The sequence below is a fragment of the Ambystoma mexicanum genome, chromosome 3p, assembly GCF_040938575.1.
Source record: "Ambystoma mexicanum isolate Mex_15411 chromosome 3p, UKY_AmexF1_1, whole genome shotgun sequence".
Classification (NCBI taxonomy): domain Eukaryota; kingdom Metazoa; phylum Chordata; class Amphibia; order Caudata; family Ambystomatidae; genus Ambystoma; species Ambystoma mexicanum.
Window position 1 is genome coordinate 676,751,084 of NC_090925.1, and position 19,850 is coordinate 676,770,933.

Sequence of the window (19,850 nt, forward strand, 5' to 3'; positions counted from 1 at the left end):
AGTAACTAGAAGTATATAAAGGCAGTGGGTACAGATTACGGGCAAGCAGATACAATATATGTGAGCAGCCGTAGTTATCCATGGAAGAACTATGATCGCGGGCGGCTCAGAACGTTGAGGCGTAGAGATATGAATGTTCGCTGTAGTACATTTACACTCTTAGCGAATAGTCGTGGTAGTTAGGCCGGGAATATGATAAGCCGAACCTGGGTTAGAACACAAATATTTAAGCAGGTTTTAAGCAAGTTTGTACTTTTCAGATCGACTCGTGCGTAAGTCAAGTGTAGACTTGGGGGCTCAGTGAAATGTGAACGATGGTGGTGTTGTACCTTTAGAAAGGGAGTGGGAAACACCGCGCTCCCATGAGCACAACAGGCGCAGAACAGGGCCTTTTCCTCTGCGCCTTCTCCGGATGGGCAACGCTGGCTTCCGCCTGCCAGTGGCTCACGTACGGGTTTGTAGGGCGTTGTGTTGCTAGGTGACGTTCAGGCTGCTGCGTTTAGCGCAGGCGGCCATTTTATGATCAGGCACAATAGAATTAACGTGATACAGGGCGGGCCGCAGTATACACGATGGCCAGCAAGGGCAATGCAAGTAAAAGCAACAGATGTCCGTTGCTGCTAGGCCCTCAAGTGCTCACCTCGGGGTGATATGGCCTTTGAATCAGCTGCTCCTGCAACTCAGTCATGAAGAATAGATCAGCTGCTTCGGCAGGCGGTAGGGTGGTCTTTGTAGCAACTCGAAACAATACCCACCTTCCACAGTGGACAACACCCACTTGTCTGATGTTATCCCTTCTCATGCGAGGGTGAATTGAGAAATGTGGCCTCCTACTGGAGTGGCATGGGAGGGGACCTGAAACAGCTTGTCATTGTTGAGGGGGTTGAGGCTCTCCCACGTGAGGTTCTGCTCCTTTTATTTCCTCTTTGAAAATTGGACGAGGAACTTCGGCCTTGATACAAGGCCTGCCCGCCGGAGAGTAGCCCGAGGAACGTTGTGCACCCTGCCTCCGAAATCTCCTAGAGTTTGGGGACCCCCGTTGGGAATAGGGTTTGTCAACTGTCCAAGGTATTTAAGAGCAGCATACTTCTACGGCCTAGACAAATAACACATTTGGCTCTACTGCCAAGGGTTGCTTGAGTCTCTAACTTGAACCCAGATTGTCTAAGCCAAGCATGGTGCTTGATGAGTGTGCCTTCCGCTATGATGCGTCCTGCATCATCTGCCACATCAAGGATATTCTTTAGGATTCAGTTTGAGATCAGCATGCCTTCGGAGATAGTCAGTAATTAAGCCTTTAGTGGTTCTGGGACGGGTTCTATTTGGGGTTCCAGAACATCCCATTTGTGGCAGCCGTAACTAGCTAACAACGTAGTGTTGTTAGTGATTCTAGTCTGGTATGCTTCTTTCTCCCAAAAGTATATATCTTTTTGATCTCCTTGTCTGGCGGGACTTCTGCGGACACCAGCGGAGTGCCTGCCCTTCTCCTGGGGGGTGGGGACCAGTGGGGAATCTGGCTTGAGCTGACCTCCGATACACAGCTGGGTCTGTGGGCGCAGGCCTGAATAGCTTCTCTATTCTACAGTTGACCGCCCTTGTGAGACTAGGCACCAGTAGGGATGGTTGGATACATCTCTGTACAGAATGCAGGAGTGGTATAAACTGGGCAGCGGACCTCTTGTCCCCCAGAATATCTTCCACAAAGTCATTGTCGACCTGTGCCTCCCAAGTGTCGCTATTAAAATGCTGTGCCGCTTTAGCAGTTCATTGTACTGGAGTTAATTGCCAATTAGGCAAATCTGCTACAGGCTGGTCCTGGTGGTCTGGCGACTGAAGTCATTGGGCCTCATTACGAGGTTGGAGGTAGCCATGGTGCCATTAGCGCCATGGCTGCCTCCAAAACCCTTCCAACTTCGCCCTGATGAATGGAGCAATTACCGGTCCAGTCCATGGTTGGCGGGACCGGTAATTCCCCATTCACCAGAACCATTCCCCATTCCCATTGAGCCCTATGGGGGCTCAAATCGGAATGGTCTTGGTGAATGGGGAATTCACCCTACTTGCGGCACCGTACAAATTGCGGTACCGTTATTAGCTCTAGAGTCCCTTTGCGGGTCCCGTCCCCAACGCCTGGAAACACCAGGTGTTAAGGAAGGACCCGCAAAGGGAACTCATAGTAGGGCGGTAAGGGATTACCGATGCCCTTGCCGGTAATCCCTTACCGCCCACCTCGTAATGAGGCCCACTGTCATAAAACTGGTCTTGGCCATAGGGGCAGAGTGGTCATCAATAGAGTCCTGAGAGGGAATATATATATATATATATATATATATATATATATATATATATATATACATATACATATACATACACACACATATATACACTTACACTTATACTATACACTTATAACAAAGCGTTTCAAAGCGCTCCAACGCAAGGAGGGATTCTTACTAGGCATTGTTACATTCAGAATGGGCTGAGCGTTTAGAGGTACAACATTGGATAGGCAGAATACAAACTCTTATAACATAAAACAATATGTAATGCATGTGGCCAAAGGTCGTTACAAAATGTATGAGCTGAACATGGAGGAGAGAAGGGGGGTGGAGGTGGCAAGACAAACCTGGCAATACGTGCAAGATACAAGTAGTTTGGGATGGGGCGAAGGGTGGAGGGGGAGGCAAGTACGCACATCAAGTCGAAGTGATGGATCAGATTATAAACAGTCACTTAGTTTCAATTATATGCACAGGCACAGTATACATATGCTGAAGAGGTGGCTTTAGAAGTAGTGACAGATTCAAATGTATAAGTGAGCTGCTTACTCACGAATGAGAACTGCCGGATGTAGTGAAATCTGGTGAGACTTGTGTGAGGAGTCATCGAAAGTCCCAAGATCAGGTGACACCTGCAGATGCACCCGAGAGTAGGGGGAGGGGCAGAGGTAGACCCGCCACTTCCGGACAGGCTCAGACAGGGGACTTAGTTTGTCACTTAAGGGTGGGCCGGCTACCGCCTGGTGGTTCCCCCATTATCCCTATGATGAAACTGCCCAATCACTGCATCAGCAGTGCTCGACGATGGTGACGGCACTCCAGTGCCCGAGTAAAAACAAATGCAGAATGATGGAATGAACTAAGCGCCCAATGATGATGCAGGTTCCCAATGATATGTCTGAAAAGTGTCTTGCAACATCGAGGACGGAGTGCCTAGAACATAGGTGCTAAGCTGTGGTTCAAGACAAGACCTTTTGTCAGAGGGGTGGCAATGCGTGGCAGTGCCGATGCCCATGGCTGTGGCTGTGAGGCATCTTTAAGAATTGTTAATTGGTCAGGATATCTGTGCATGAAGACTACGAAACAAGAACTTATCCTTATGATCTTATTATGATCTTATTGAATTGTTCAGGTGTATATTTGCATGTGGGCGGGAAACCCGACATGACGGGCGTGGCCTGGGAACAGGGGTCGCCTGGGAGGGGTGGGTGACATCCTTATGGCGCCTGAGCGAGTGTCTAAGAGGACGAAAAACCCTGTCTGGGTGTCTTTTGGGGCCAAGCGCTTCGAGAAATATATGTTTTGCCGACCTTGCCTTAAGCAGCGATGCACTGACTTGTTTCTTAATTAGTTGGTGCATTTTCTGCATGGTCTCGAAATGCCTTTTGCCACCCGCTTTTCAGCGCGCAAAAGGAGGGCCTTTTTATGTGCGGTGCCCAAACTGACTTTCTCTTTATACTTTGGGGAACTGTCGTGAGGCTAAAGCATGCGTGATGGTCCAGAGGGCAGTGAAGAACCGGAGGCTTTATCCCTGGACACCGCATGGGTCTCGACACTACCATTGAGAGTCGGCCGCGAGTAATGTCTTTAGTGGGTTTGTGTGTGCCTTAGACGCTGGGTGTCTTCTCCATCACAGAACCGCCGACCTACTTCTTGGAGTCAGGGCCACCCCCCCACCCCTCGGTGTCACTCATGACCTTCATACTCCCCTCGCTGGCGTCTTCCGTCACATCGATGGAGGCCTCGGCCTGCAGGGCATGAGCTAGCCAGCGTTTGGTATGCCGATCCTTTAGGGTCTTAGGCTGAAAAGGTTTACAGAATTTACAATCCTTTTGGCGTGATCCCTCAGAAGACCGTGATTGCACACTGAATGCACGTCCTTCCACAGAAATTTTCGGTTGGCAGGAGAGCCAAAATTTAAATGGGGTTTTGTCCATTGTATGTTAAAAGGGCAGATGGGTGAGAAAAGAAGAACGGGGATGATGGAATAAGCATTCTCTAAAGAGTTCAGTATGAAGAACCAATGTCACCGATGGCATCAATAGCTCGAGCTGCGCTCGTTGCTTCAGTTCTGTTTTTTCGATGAAACATATAGGAGGAACACCCAGGCGTGCCCCATAACTGATGCACTCATCGTGAGAGGAAAGTGCAAGAAAACGTAAACTGTACTGTGGGGTAGGATGGGAGGGTCGATGAGGAATACGTGGGAGGAACATCCAGTCGAAAGAACGTTACAGTTGGTAAGTAACTTGTTCTTCAAATGGATTGTGTCCTCCCAAGTATTCCTCATCTTATGATAGACTCCCATAGCAGTGACAATTATGGGAGGCGGGAGTACTAGTTTTATTTTTCGTGAACAGAATGCAGAACTGCCTTGGCAAATAATCCCTCATTGGAGGAGGCAGTATCCAAGCAGTAATGCTTGACAAAAGTATGCATTGTTTTCCAAGTTGCAGCTGCACAAATATCCGGTGCCGGGACTCCCCTCTTTAGAGCCGCAGAAGTAGCCATTCCCCTTGTAGAATGGGCACAAAGCCCATCTGGTGGGTCTTTTCCCGCTAATCTGTAGTATTCAATTATGACTAAGATGATCCAGCGGGATATGGTCTGTTTTGTTACAGATAAGCCTAGTTTATGACCAGTACAACCCACAAATAGTAGGTCATCCTGTCTCAATTTAGAGATCCTTGAGATTTAAAAACCAAGAGCCCTCTTGGGATCTAGTCTGTGCAGTCTCTCCTCTTCCTTACAAACATTCGTCAACACTGCTTGCTGTCAGCACGGCAACAGAATCCGAACGGGCAAGACTTTCGTTCATTCAGTGGTAAGCAGCTTCCGCTCTTTTTTCTAACCTCTTTTTAGCAGGAAGTTGGATTAGATCAACTTCAACCCATGCTATACTACCCAAATCACCTCTTCCATACAGCCCATTTTCACCCCCTTTTCCCATTTGGTTCATGTATACCTCCACCATTACAATAAAAGTATATTTACATCTTTTTTCTATTTAGTATCTTTTCGGACCAAACTGCTGCCTGTACCACTTAATTACATATATCTTTATACTAATCTTATGACTATGTGTAAATCTTCTAAATACTGAGCCAGTACACATAGCAATAACATACATTGAGAGAAATATTTTTATACTCATTTTTCAACAGAACAGAACCTGTGCTACAGACCAAACAACGTATTCTATAATTATGTGGAAATCACCATATCAACATCATTGACCTCGCACATAAGTACATATTATGTTTTCTTGTGACACCTTATTGAGATATAATGTGACATCTAGCACAAGACATAATGCTGCTTCCCACTTGATCCTCACCCTTTCTTCTTTCTTTCCCTTTCTTCCTCCTTCCTCTCAGATCTAAATAAAATTGTTCTACACCACAATCCTCCTGAAGAACTGCCGCGCATCAGCGGCGGGGAAACACGTGTTGAGGAATCATACTGCTTCGCTCTGTTAAACCATAACCTTCTAAGCCTCAATCGTCTTCATAAACTATCTCATTGAAATCAGGACTTCTACCCCATTATCTAGTGAACACAACTAAGGATATTACAATTTGGAACTTTACTGGATTGAGGAACCATATTGCTTCGCTCTGTCAAACTAAAATCTTTCAAGCCTCAATCATCCTCAAACTATCTTATTTGAAACCAGGACTTCTATTCCAATACCTAGTGAACACAACTAAAGATATCATAATTTGGAATCTAACTGGATCAAAATAAAGCATCAGCGAACTTAGTGACGACAACTAAGTACCTTTACAAAAACAATCACAGCTAACGTGCAATTTACTTTGAGGACTTTGCGCTAGCAATTTAGGACATTACAAGCCATCATCACCTCCACAAATTTTCTTTTCTGGAACCAGGATCCTTCCCTTGGACTTTGTCACAGTATCAGAAAAAATCTTTTTTGCTTTTGTCACCGTATCCAGGCTTGTCTGTCTTATCTATGCTTGAATTTAATAACTTGTAATTAAATATCTTGTTGAATATCACTATTAGTGTCATCACTTTATTTTGAGAAGCGCGACAGGAGGGCTTTTTTCCCCTTCAGTTTCTCTCCTCTTCCTTGCCCAAATGAGGAGGATAAAATGTTGGTAGTACTATTTTTTGTGACAAATGGAAGTCCGAAACTACCTCCGGTAAGAATGAAGGTTTAACTTTAATCCTTATAAAAAAATAGTATATGGTGGTCTGAATGAGAGAGCCTAAAGTTCACTAACCTTGCGGGCTGATGATAGGGCCACAAGAAGGACAGTTTTTAGTGTTAAAAGCCTCAATGGACATGAGTGCAGAGGCTCAAAAGGAATGCAAGTCAAGAATTTTAATACTAAATTTAAGTCCCAAGTTGGGACATGAAAAGGTATTGGAGGGTGTACGTTAGCAAGTCCTTTTAAGAATTGAATTATTAGTGGTATTTTGAAATATGAAACTTCTTCCGAGGTGTGCTTGAAAATGGACAGCGCAGCAAGGTATCCTTCGATTGTTCCTATTTGGAGCCCCAGATTGGCTAGATGTAATAGAAAAGAGAGCACTACTGGAGTGCCACATTGAAAAGGGTCCACATCCTTATCTTTGCACCAGTTACTAAACCTGTTCCAGCGACATCGATACAAAGATTTTGTTGCTGGCCTTCTGGCCGAAAGCAAGACTTACATTACGTCATCCGGAAGATCCCAATCCTTGTATCTCAACCTCTCAGAAACCATGCGTGAAGGTTGAGTGTCTTGACCTCTAGATGGAGAGCCCGACCTTCCTCTTGCGAGAGAAGATCCTCTTTGCGGAAGACGTATTGGAGGGAAGATGGACATGTCTAGAAGTTCTGGGTACCACGTCCTCCTGGCCCAATTTGGGGCAATTAGGATCATGGTTTTCCTGAACAACCTCCCGATTACTTGAGGAATCACGGGGGCTGGGGGGAAACGTGTACAGCAGTGGAAACTTCCACTTTACTATGAATGCGTCTCCCAGAGCTCCTCTTTGAGGAAATTCCCTTGAGCAGTACTGATCGCACTTCCGGTTGATCGCGGTGGCGAACAGATCCACCTGAGGGGTTCCCCAAAGGGCGAAGATCTCCAGAAGGACTTCCTGAGCCAGCTCCCACTCGTGAGAGACCGTGCTCTGCCTGCTCAGAGCGTCTGCTGCCGTGTTATTCTCTCCGGCTAGGTGAATTGCCGATAGAGAAATTCCTTCTCGTATTGCCCAGAACCATAGCTGCATTGCCTCTCTGCACAGTGGTAGTGACCCTACTCCTCCTCTTTTGTTGAGGTAGTACATGGCCACCGTGTTGTCCGTCATTATCAGGACATTCTTTCCCTCTACAGAGGGCAGAAAGGCCTTCAGCGCTAGTCTGATTGCCCTTAGCTCCAAAAGGCTGATGTGTAGTTTGGACTCCGATGGAGACCAATGACCGCTGATTGTCAGATCGTTCGTGTGTGCTCCCCACCCTGTGAGTGAGGCGTCCGTCACTACTGTTATCTCCGGCCTTGGTTGCCAAAAACACTCTCCCTTGAGAATGTTGTCGTTGCAAGCCCACCATAAAAGATCCTGAGCAACACTCGGGATTTGCAGAAGATCCAACATATTCCCTGAGAACTGGGACGACTGAGTTCTGAGTGCCCATTGAAGGGATCTCATTCTCAACCTGGCCTCTGGTACTAGGAAAATGCAGGATGCCATGAGGCCGAGCAACGTGAGCAAATCGAAGGCCGGTAGAGGTTGGGCATTCTGGAATTTTGTTACCATCTGCTGGATGTGGAGAGCTCTCACTTCGGGAGGTGAGGCTTTTCCCGAGGAAGTGTCCAAGACTGCTCTGATAAACTGGAGCTTCTGGGATGGTATCATGTGGGACTTCTTTAAATTGAAGGAGAAGCCCAATTTGTGGAGGAAGTGGCAGGTGATCGAAAAATGTTCCTGAGCTTGTTCTGGAGAACTTGCTCTGATCAACCAGTCATCCAGGTAGGGATATATGTGAATACCTCCTCTCCTGAGACTTGCTGTCACAACCGTCAACAGTTTGGTGAAAACCCTCGGGGCGGAGGTCAACCCGAATGGCAGAACTCGAAACTGATAATGAGAATTGCCAATCGCGAACCTCAGGTACTTTCTGTGCTTTGGATGTATTGGCACATGAAAGTAAGCATCCTGAAGGTCCAATGATACCAATCAATCTTGGAGTTGGAGAGCCTGAAGGATCTGAGAAAGTCACCATCTTGAACTTGTCCTTCCTGAGGAACTTGTTCAAGTTTCTTAAGTCCAAGATGGGTCTCAGTCCTCCGTCCTTTTTTGTAATGAGAAAATATGGGGAGTACCAACCCCTGTTCCTCTCCGCTACAGGTACCAGTTCTATGGCACCTTTCTCTAGCAGGGTTAAAATTTCCTGCAACAGGAGCGGATCTGGAATTTTGACAGAGTTGGCTCCCGGTGGATGATTCTGATGATGATTTTTAGAAAGGGGAGACGGTAACCTTGGGCTACTGTTTCCAGTGCCCAAGCATCTGAGGTAATGCCCCGCCATTCCTTCAGATGCTGAGAGATCCTGCCTCCCACTGGTGTTTTGTGCAACAAGGTCTCAGAGGGATTTGGAGGCGGCTGCAGGAGTGGCTGAGGGTACAGATGCCGCTCCCGAGGCTGATTGTGCACCTCTTCCTCGTGCTCCACGAGGGAAGTTTCTTTTGCCCCTTTGAGAAGCCTGTCCTTTTCCTCTACCAAAAGAGGAATAGTATCGAAAAGAACGACCCCTCCAGGAAGATGAGCTGGAATAGGGTTTTAGAGGCTGGCGCATGGAGGTGCTAAGCGATTTAGCTGCCGCTTTCGAGGTCTGAAGTTTTTCTAGGCTTTCATCAGCCTTGCTGCCAAACAGCCTCTAGCCATCAAAGGGCATGTTAAGGAGTCTGGCTTGCACATCTGGTGCAACCCCCGACTTCCTCAACCACGCAAATCTGCATAGCACAACGCTTGCAGCCATGGACCTGCTGATACTATCAGCAGTATCCAGTCGAGACTGGAGACATTCGCCCATTGCCTCCTTCCCGTCTTTGACTATATTCAGGAAGCCTTCCCTTTCCTCGCCTTCCGGAATATGATCTGCCGCCGTCGAAATACAGTCCCACAGGGTATGGGTAAACCTGGCCAGGGTACAAGTGACATTTGTCGATTTAAGGGCCATACTGCCTGAAGTGAAAGCTTTACGTGCCCATGCGTCAACTTTTTTATCCTCTCTATCTGGAGGAATAGTGGGATATGCAGTTTATTTTGATGTAGATGCTGCCTGAATGACTTGACTTTCTGGAGTCAGATGCTTAAATATTCAGGATCCGTTCCAGCTGGTTTATATTTTTTTGGAAAAGTGCCATCTGCAGCAGCAATACGCTGAGGTCTATCCCAGTTTTTTTCCACCGTCCTATGAAGAGCCCTGTGAAAGGGGAGAACTGGATCTTTTTGAGGCTCTCTGACAAATATCTGTCATGTCATCCTGTTCAAAAACAGGTGAAGTGTTACCCCAACCCATATATTCTATTACTCTGGTCATAGTACCCCTGTACCCAGCATCTGCATGCTCTGCAGGATCAGGTCTGGCAAAATAATTCTGGGGAGGTGTCAATTCCACTGGCAGAATGTAGAGCATCACTCAGGTCTCTCATTCTAGATTCCTGGTCAATAAGTTCCTCAGGAACTTGCTTTGTGCCATAAGAAACTCCAAAAGGAGTAACTTTGTCTTCTTCTGAGCCAGATTCCTCATAAATTGAGGACATGGACTTAAAAGTCTGACCTGGGCAAAGGAGTGAACCTCCTTTTCTTCTTCTTCTACCATACGTGTAGAAGGGATTGATAAATCCTTCGAAGTTGTCGAAGGAGTCTTCGGTGACTTCGAAGATGACTTTGACACGGGCGGCGAGGATGTTTTTGGTTTTGGTGCTGAAACGGTCGACACCGACAATGTGTTTTTTGTATGGCATCCGAGAAGTGCTCGACTCTCGAAGAGTCTTCGACGGCTTGGCGTCGACTAGAGTTTTTTTAGTATCCTCGACACTACTGGTTTTTACAATGGTAGTCTTGGACTTCCCTTCGTCGTCCAATGGAGCGACCTTAGGGGTATGGCGTTTGAGGTTCTTTCAAGGGGTTCGGGGCCGCGTTCTCGAAAACCTCCATCTTTTTACGGAATTCTTCCCATTTACTGGCAGAATCCGATTTTGTCGGACATCGAATTTCTTCGGTCGACTCTGAAGAAGATGATGAGGGAGATCTATGTCTCCTCTTCATTTTTTTAGACTATGACGAAGAGTGTCTCAATCCACTCCTAGATCGAGATCTCTTGGAGTGCCTATGGCGATCCGATTCCTTCGAATTAGTCACTTTATGTTTTTTAGACAGCCTTCTTAGAGGCTTCCCTCCCCACCGACAGTTTACCTCTCCTCTCACGAAGAGCTTTTGCGGTCATGGATTGGCAGGAACCGCAGGCGTCTGTTCGGTGACTGGAATCGAGACACCAGAGACAAACCCGGTGGGGATCTGTGATCGACTTTTGATCCACAATCTACACACTTCTTGAACCCAGTCTTGGGTGTCGAAGGAGTCGAAGAGGACATTTTCTTCACAGAAAATCTGAAGCGCGCCGTTCTCGATAGCGAAGCGACCGGAAAAACAGAACTGAAGCAACGGGCGCGGCTCAAGCTCTTTATACCATCGGTGACGTCAACAGAGTACGGAGTCCGTCGAGGGACAATCGACGCCACGACCTCGAGCACAGCGCCCTTTGCCGAAGCAGCGAAGCTGGAGACAACGAGTTATCATAAAATGAGGAATACGTGGGAGGACACAATCCATTCAAAATATAATTACATTTCCATGCGAGGTGGAGAAAATATCGGCTAGCTCTGCATGACAACATTGAGAAGTATTTGAATAATACACACACAGATAAACTGGTGTGTAATGGAACTGGTGCAAAAAGATGAACATAAAATGAGTTTAAAAACGGCTATTCAACGATAAATGATCCACATTTTGTTGTGCATAAATGGATTTCCATTCAGCTTCCGTTATGTCCCAGCGTAAAGATTTTTTGCTTTTATTGTACTTAGCTAGACGATTTCCCAGAACCAAAGAGAAAACATTTATCCTGAGACAATGAATAGTACGGCAGTTCAGATTAGGGTTTCCTCACAGAACAGGAAAGTGAAAAGATATCACAGCTGTGCAACATCTGCATACTGAATGCAGACACCACAGCGGTCAACAAAACCTCCCAGCAACTCTGCTCATTGAATGAAAATTATGGGAGGCGGGATCAAACCCAGAGGCAACCGGCAACACATGGTCAGGCAAGGCTGACCTAGAACATTTCATCTTGAACAGATGGTGATGTGTGTTAGGAATTTTTCTAAAGTCCACCTTTGGTATGTCCCCTCGGTATACAGTACTCCACATCTAGTATGGACCTGTACCACACTCAAGGTGTTGGTATTGCGGAGGAGCAACCAGGCTTCTCTTAGGAGTGATATGTGAGCTGTAGGTCAGTAGGGAGACCTTGGAATATACATCGGTCCAAAGAAACACTTGAAGTTATATAAAAATAGTTATTTTATATATACGCAAGGCAAAGATAACTCTTCAGATAGGTAAGTGCTATTTCAAGTCTAGTAAACACGAGAAAACCAATGCAATAATTCAGGGGAGTAAACCAGTGTAAAAACGTATACAGTTGATAAATGCAATTCAAAGCAAGTAAAACCACTGTTCTAGTACTCTGACTGTTCTGTTGTAGGAATTCAATGAACGAACACCAACAATAGCAGGTAAGCACTTTAAGACTTGCAATGCTTTGCCGAGCCCCTAAGGCTTTAGCAGTTCACCCCTATCTAGCTATGAGCTCTTCAAAGTCAGATTAGAGGGAAAAGAAGGTAAAGGACAGCTGTAGACAAGGCAAAGCTCCAGGACTCTTGAATTACAAGTAAGAAGCTTTTATCAGTAGAAAGGATTCAAGGACTTTGGAGACAGCATCCTGAAAGCACACAAGCATTAGACCTGTGCAAACATGTATGTTGGCAAACTCCCAAACACTTGAATCAGCACTCCAACAACAAAGCAGCAGCAGACCGACACAAGCTAAGTATTACCACACGTCCCACAGTACCTGAGGAGCTATGAAGATGAAGCTGGACGCCTTCACGATACAGCAGCACGCGACCCGCTCTCCCATTCCTTGGTTGTGGGGACGAAAGGAGGGACTCTTGAAGGGGTGACGTAGCAGAAGTCGAGAAGGTTCATCCAGCAAAGGATTCTTCGTTTTCCAATACAGATCAGGGGTTTTGGCACCTTTTATCGCACACCAATGAAGCACGGTTACTGCCAGGTTCGATTTGCCTCGCTTGCTCAGCCCTGCACTCTGGTGAGGGGACCATATGCAACAGCCAATCCGGCCAAAAAGCTCCTTCTCAAAAGATAACCTTCTCCCAAGGCAAGAAGGCAGGCGGGCCAAATAGTTAGGTGCACGAATTTCCAGAGAATAGGGGGAGAGCATCTTCGCTAGTCATTTGAACAACTAGATAACTGCCAAAGCACAGATCTGAAGGAGCGTCCTGGAAACCAGCACTTTCATAGGGCACATCTTAAAAAAATCAAGTTAGCATTTTATTTTAACCATGGGGCACAAATGTGTTTAGGGGGAGTTGCTGCTGCAATGTTCCACGAATTAGATACCCTAAGTTACTGGTGTGCATGCAGGAAGTGTCTCCATGGACGTAAGCAGAGGCAATTCACCTTCATCAAAAGCAAAGACGTGCCTTTCATTCATTCATTCCTGATCCCTCAAACCACAAACATGTCATTTAACGCATTCCCATTGTGACAAATGGAAAGGGGTGAGGAAGAATTCAATACCTTCAACTTTTTTGTTTTAAAGGCTATTAAGGTTTTACCCCAGTATTAATACTCCCCTCCCCCAACCACTCTCCATTGCAGCCAGATAGGGCGGAGCGAAATAATGAAAAGTAAACCGGGTACTTTTTTTTTTTAAAGAAAACACCCAATGCCGAGACAGACCTAGCGCCTGCCCTCTGGTCAATTTGGTGCCACACCATCCCAGCGCTTGCCTCTGCCCAGGCACTGGTGCCCCACCGGCAATGAGAAATATTGCTCTTTTGTATCAAATTTGGTAGTTACCCATTGCTGGAGGTACCTTAACTGCACCCCAGAAAGTGCACTCTTCTCTGAAATGTCCTGGATATTCAATTAATCTTATTCACAAAGAAATAGTTGATCTTCCTACAAAGCATTGGAGAATGGACTACACTGGTGGATTTAGATATATTGGTTAGGGAGTTTTACTAAAGTCCACCTGTGGTAGAATTGTACAAGACTCACTCTTAGATGTACGGCTCCAACTCTTAGGTTTGGCCTGACCTACCCAAAAAGTAAGGCTATGGTCGAGCAGCCAGGCTTAGTATAGGAGGGAGAGGAGGGAGAAGGGCTGTAGCTGAGTACAAAGACCTTTGAGCAAACGTCTAGTCAAGGAAAAAATAGTTATATAAAAATATATATAGACACTAGGACAAAGTTAAAATCGCTACAGTTCAGGTAAGTAAACCAGATAGATCTATACATCAGATATTTCCTGTTGCAATACTCAGTTCAATATTAGATTGTAAGATGATGTACAGGTAAGTATAGAGTAGCTTCAAGTTAGCAAATCATTCATCAACCAACATTTACTCAAATAGCAATACTGGTAGGTCGGCAACTTTTAAGAAAGCCTTAAGGACACTGGGAACCAGCGACTCTTGGGCGGCAGAACAAAGGAAAGCAAACACTGTCAAATATGTCAAATATCAGAAGAATCTTTTTCGTAACAAGTAATAGAATTTTATTCAAAGGGTTCAGGAGGGACTAGATAGGCCACCTGAAGGATTTCAGTCTCTGTGACGGATGTCCTTAGGCCCAGGAGAACAGGATTGGGTCATCCATCCCAAAGTAGCTCAGGAGGAGCAAACAAACACAACTGCATAGGTAAGCACCCAGGAGTCAGTCAGTACCTTCTGTGACGAAGGACGATGTTGTTACTGTCAGGTGCCCGCGGTAAGATGACAGCAGCTCTAGTTCGGGTCTCCGTCCTTGACGACTGGAGGAGGAACTTTCTGCAGGAGCAGATGGTCGGACGGTCACATTCGAAATCGAGGCACTTGGTTGCAGAGTCTCGACACCTGCTAGCAGTGATTGTCGTCAACTGGCAGACTTGCTTCCTTCTCTCGGTCCTCAACTCTTCTGAAGGGACTTCTAGGATCGGGATGGAGTCTCTGTAGGCTCAGACAGATGTCCACAAGTTTGAAGCCAGAACCGCGCTGGACAGGACCGATGCACTGCATCAATGCCAGAAGTCCCAGGGTATTGGGTTTTGCAGGTTTGGATGGTAGCAGCACTTAATGGGATGACAAACTGCAGATTGTCTCGAGACTGGTTAGGCCCGGAAGTCCAAGGGAGGAAGCCGTCCTGTCTGGCTCTTCCCTGTCGCACAGAAGAAAGGGCTGCAGCAGCAGCGGTCAGCTTGCAAGGGGTCCACAATGAGTACAACAGTGAAGTAGTCTAGGGACACACTTAGACAAACAGGTATAAAACTACTACTTTACTTAGTAGTCATTGTTCACTGTTATTTGACCATAACAGGTATTATCACACAACAAAAAGTGTACCCCATTGCACTGCATTGTAAGATGCATTGTACAATGATGGGAACTACCACAAGTGGTAAAGAGTTACTAAACGTAGTAACTAGACTAAGGGAAACAATGTTTCCCAGTACTGGGAGCCTGAAGGACATGGCAATGTCCCCATAACAAATGAGCAAAAGCCAGTGTAGTGAAGGCTTCACTGCACTGTAAAAAAAACAGGTCTCAGACAAAAATAAAAGCAAAATGTTTGGGGGTTCATAGAAATGGAAGGAAAGGTGCAGTAAAGAGGAATCTTACCTAACAAAAGGATAAGCCATTGTGAGTTGGCGAGAAAAGACAGGTACCATTTTAGGTCAATGGTGACCCATGTGTCCTTTACCACAGCTGTGACAGCAGCCTACGTGTACAACTCTCAAACGTTGGCAGAAAATATCCATAGCCACCAGCCACTTGGATAGACTTGCCACTAACTAGAACGTCACAGGAGAAGTGTGCAACGCCATAAAATTTGTCCCATCCATATAAGGTGGGGTGTGCTGATCTCACAAATGAAAAGCCTATGTAGGATAAAACATATCCCTCTATCCTGGTAACAATGTTTTCAGGAATATAAAAGAAAAGAAGCTCGAGGAGCTCCCAGCAACACTGCACTGCAGATGCTGTGTTCTGCAAATAGTAAAATATGAATGCCTCAAAAAGATGGCAGAATGCAGACTCCATCAAAGCTAACCAAATAGGGATCCCAAAGTCACAGAAAAAGAATGAGTGAGGGAGGAAAAAGGTTCCCACTCACTCAGGAGAGTCAGATAAAACCCCAAAAGTCCAGCCAAAGTGCTCTGGGGCTCACTTATTGGGGAGAAAAAAACACAAGATAGAAATTCTACCTAGCAATATCCATACATCTGAGATAAGAGCAATAATAAACTACTGATACTTGCCCCATCAATTAAGCCAGAATAATAATGCAACTGCCTCCTTACTCAAGTTCCTAAGATTTAGTAAGGCACATTGTAGGTGATAAGAACTGCCTCAATTAGAATTCTGCCTAACATTTCTCTAATTTTCAAATCTGACATTTATTTTAATTTTAGGAAGGGTACCAGTAGATACCTGGTTTCTTTTAGGGGAGTTTGAATTTGTTTTGGTACAGTGGCACCAAGGAAAGAAACAGCAATGCATTATTAAAAGTAATTTTCAATTGAAGGTCGGAGGTTACAACTGAAGGACATCCAAATTGGGGGCCTGGTGGGCAGCACCACAGGAGGTATTCATGTAAAGAGATGCAGAAGGAGAGGGTGGACAGCAGAGGTAACGGCGAAAGGGTGCATGTTTTTACCAGTAAATCAAGCTGGCAATTTGCACACCCTGATTTGCAGCCACATATTCTCTAAACAGGTTGTCAACACCAAACTTACACAATTAGCGGGCATCAGATGAACACTGCTTGTGTTTTATAGTGGAGCCACAGCTCCTCCATTCTGGCAAGAGGCAAGTGAGTTGTTTGTAGAAGGGGGGCAGGGCATGGGCAAAGCAGCAATCTCTGCCTGGTCTTCATTCAACACAGCATAAATGCTAATTTGTAAAGACGACTGTATGAGGGTACAAAAAGCATTTGCAGACAAAATCACATCAGCACAGGCCAGAGTAGGCAAGGACCTGGATCAACTGAATATGCAAGGATTGACACTGTTGGGGTAAAGAAAGTTCTTGACCCCCTACTCTCGTTCAATTTCTCTGCCGTAACGGACAAAGAGGGAGCTGAATTATTGAGTACTTTGCACCCTACCAGTTGCCCAGGAGACCTTCTACCCTCTAAAATAATTCTTGAGCACAAGGACCTATTTGTGCCGTTCCTTCAAAGATTTGTCAAGGTTTCTTTTGCAAAGTTTGGTCCCTGTGGTCATTAAGGATGTTGTGGGTACTCCCCTCCTGAAGAAACCAGGGCCGTATCCCAAAGATTACTCCAACCTTATACCCCTTTTTTACTTTACACAATTAAAGTGGCTACCACTAAGATGCAAGTTCACGTGGAGACCATCAGCCTTCTACATAAGAAACAGTCTGGTTTCCGATGTGCCCATGGGATCGAGAGTGCTCTGCTTCACACCTTCAAACCCAAATGCTCTCGGCCTTAGAAAGGAGTGGTTCAGGACTGCTGATTCTTTTAGATATCAGCAATGTTCAATCTCCTGGACCATAAAAGAATGCTGCACAGGCTGACCGACAGGTTGTTAATCAATGAAAGCCACAGCATGGATGGAATCCTTCCTCTGTGGCCGTAACTCTAGAATCTGTTGGAGAGATGTTTTGTCCGACCCTGAACCCATCCTGTGCGGGGTTCCACAGGGGACTTGCTTATCCCCATCGCTCTAACATTTATATCAAACCGTTGTGTGATGAGATTGGGGATATTTTTCACCAATTATGCAGAGGACTTCCAGCTTTCCATGGACTTGGGGATTATGCAATCGATCAGGAAAAGCTAAATACCATCTATATGCTCATTAAAGGTTGGATGTCCTCAATCTGGCTCTGCCTAAATGCCTCTAAAACAGAGCTAATCATAAGTCAAGAATATAAGAGCTTCTGTATTGACGGAGGCCGTATGCCTGTGATCAGTAAAGTTAAAACCCCTGGTACTTTTATGAGGGCCTCGCTCAACGCTGACTTGCATATTCATTTTATAGTTAAGAATGTCAACTACTACCCAAGAGCCCCGAGACAGACCTGCCCTATGGTCACTAGACCAAACCGTGTGAAATTGGTCCGAGCCATCATTTTATCGCGGCTCGACTACTGCAATTCACTGCTTGGAGGTGCAAGCAAGGATTGTATGAATATGCTTCAAAATGACGCAGTACGTATAGTGTACAACATTGCACGTAGGGACCCAGTATCTGCAGCCCACCGGGAACTTCCCTGGCACCCGATGGTAGCGAGAGTGCAGTATGCACACAGTCCAATTGACCACTGGTTTTAAAACTCTGGGAAATGGGCGGTCTTTTCCCATCCTGATCTCACAGGCTTGGAACGAGCTCCCAGAACAGTTGCAGAAAGAAAACCACCTCAGCTTTAGAAAACATTATTTGCCTAGGTTAGCCCTCTCGCCGGTTTCTTTTCGTGTCGTCTGTGTTTGTCCTTCAATGTAGTGCCTGGATGCCTACAGGCTTTGGTGCTCGTCAATGAAGTGCTTAAGCTACAAAAACATTTTAGGTACCAAAAAAACAAATTTAACAAAATGATGGACATGCAAGAAGCCCTCCAGGTAAGCCAGAGACTGTTGTGTTATACTGCCTAAAATAAGGCAAATTAAAACAGGCAGTAACTAATATACAGGTGTTTGGTCTCAGCATAGCAGTGAAGGTAACAAAGGGCAGACGCAACAGCAGTCAATGCCACACAGTGGAATTACTTTTCTATTCATTCATTTGAAGAGGGCCATTTCATTGATGGCAATTACTGGGCACAAAGAAAGTAGGAGTTAAAACAAAAATGTAAATCTACAATTTAACAATACCCTAGTCAAGAAAGAGAACTACTTTTTTTACTCCTTGTAATTTTTAATGGTTTATTTGTACAGCGCTTGTAAACAAATGAAGTGCTTCAAAGTGCTTCAAGGCAGAAAGGGAGCAAGGGAAAAACAGTAGTCATTCTTAGGCCTTGAAGTGTCTGAATGTTCTAACAAAAATCATTTGCGTACTAGGCCTGATGGCATTTCACCTAGTGCAAGTGCATGAAGTGTAACAGGCTCAACATGATTAGGGAGGGAAGACAAGACAGAACTTACTAGACTAGTAAATTAGGCCATGCAAAGGTACAGGCGGAGGTGCAACAGTGGGAGAAGGGGAAGACAGTGCGCCCAGTCTAGCAGGGCCCTGGGTTAAGTGCATAGATGTTACCCCTCTCATGGAACGAAAGCTGAAAGTGCGAAAGTGCAGTAGTGCTGCGCATAGTGCAGAGGCATGGAGGCAAGTACAAAGCCTGGGGCCTGTGAGGCTCTGGAGGGGAGTCAGCAAAAACTGAGCAGAATTAGGGGAGAGATGGAGGAGTGAGGCTGGAGAGAAAGAGAATCAAGGTTAGCAAAGAAGAGGGAGAGAGAAAGAGCAAGAGAAAACGAAGATCTTGGAGTTCCCGGAACTTAAGGCGTTCTGGCTCAAGGCGAATAGGCATGGAAGCTGTTCCAGAGGGAGGCACCTGCAGAGGATAAAGGTCTACCCCCAAATCCTCTAGTGCCCCATTTGCAGTCCATATTGTACAGTCCTTAAGTCACTCACCTGGAAAAGCACCGTACGCAGACCAGCTCATCTACATCCCACAGGCTAACGAGGGCGTCTGCACTTCCTGTGGCAAAGTACTTTCCTGTGGGATCAAACTTAATGCAGATGCAGTTAGAAGGGTGGGCGTTGATGGACTGCACCGGCTTAAGCTCTGGATAGCTGGAGAGGGTAGAATAGCAGAGGTGACATGAACCATAGGACACCAATACGGTCCTAATATTTGAAAGAAAAGGCATACACACAACATGGAAAAAGCATATTAATGTTCTACAGCTGTCTGCAACCTGTGCTCTTTGGACGGTTTGCACTACAACTATTAGGATTCCCTACCATGGACAACACTGGCTAGGACTAACGGCGAGGTGGCTCAAAACAACGTATAGCTATATCTGCACTCTTGGCAGCTCTCACTTTGGCAACTTGCAGCAAAGAACTTTTTCTGCGCAGTCTGTTGTGGACAGCATTGCCTGGGAAACCTTTTCATGCAATCACCGTCAAAGGTATTTATTGCAGAGCACATCTAATCGCAATCCAGCTCCAGTTGTATTGGTGCTACCACAGAGTTGAAAATTAAGATTCGATGAGCAGGATCTAAAACCAGT

General features: G+C 45.8%; 1 protein-coding gene across 1 annotated transcript in view; it reads right to left on the reverse strand.

The window, feature by feature from the left end:
• The window catches only part of THOC3 (THO complex subunit 3), a 149,550-nt gene that overhangs the window by 47,363 nt on the left and 82,337 nt on the right, over nucleotides 1-19,850 (reverse strand). The window contains exon 4 of the mRNA XM_069651447.1: nucleotides 19,246-19,407. Coding sequence (XP_069507548.1) covers nucleotides 19,246-19,407 — 162 coding nt within the window. The remainder of the gene's footprint in view (nucleotides 1-19,245; nucleotides 19,408-19,850) is intronic.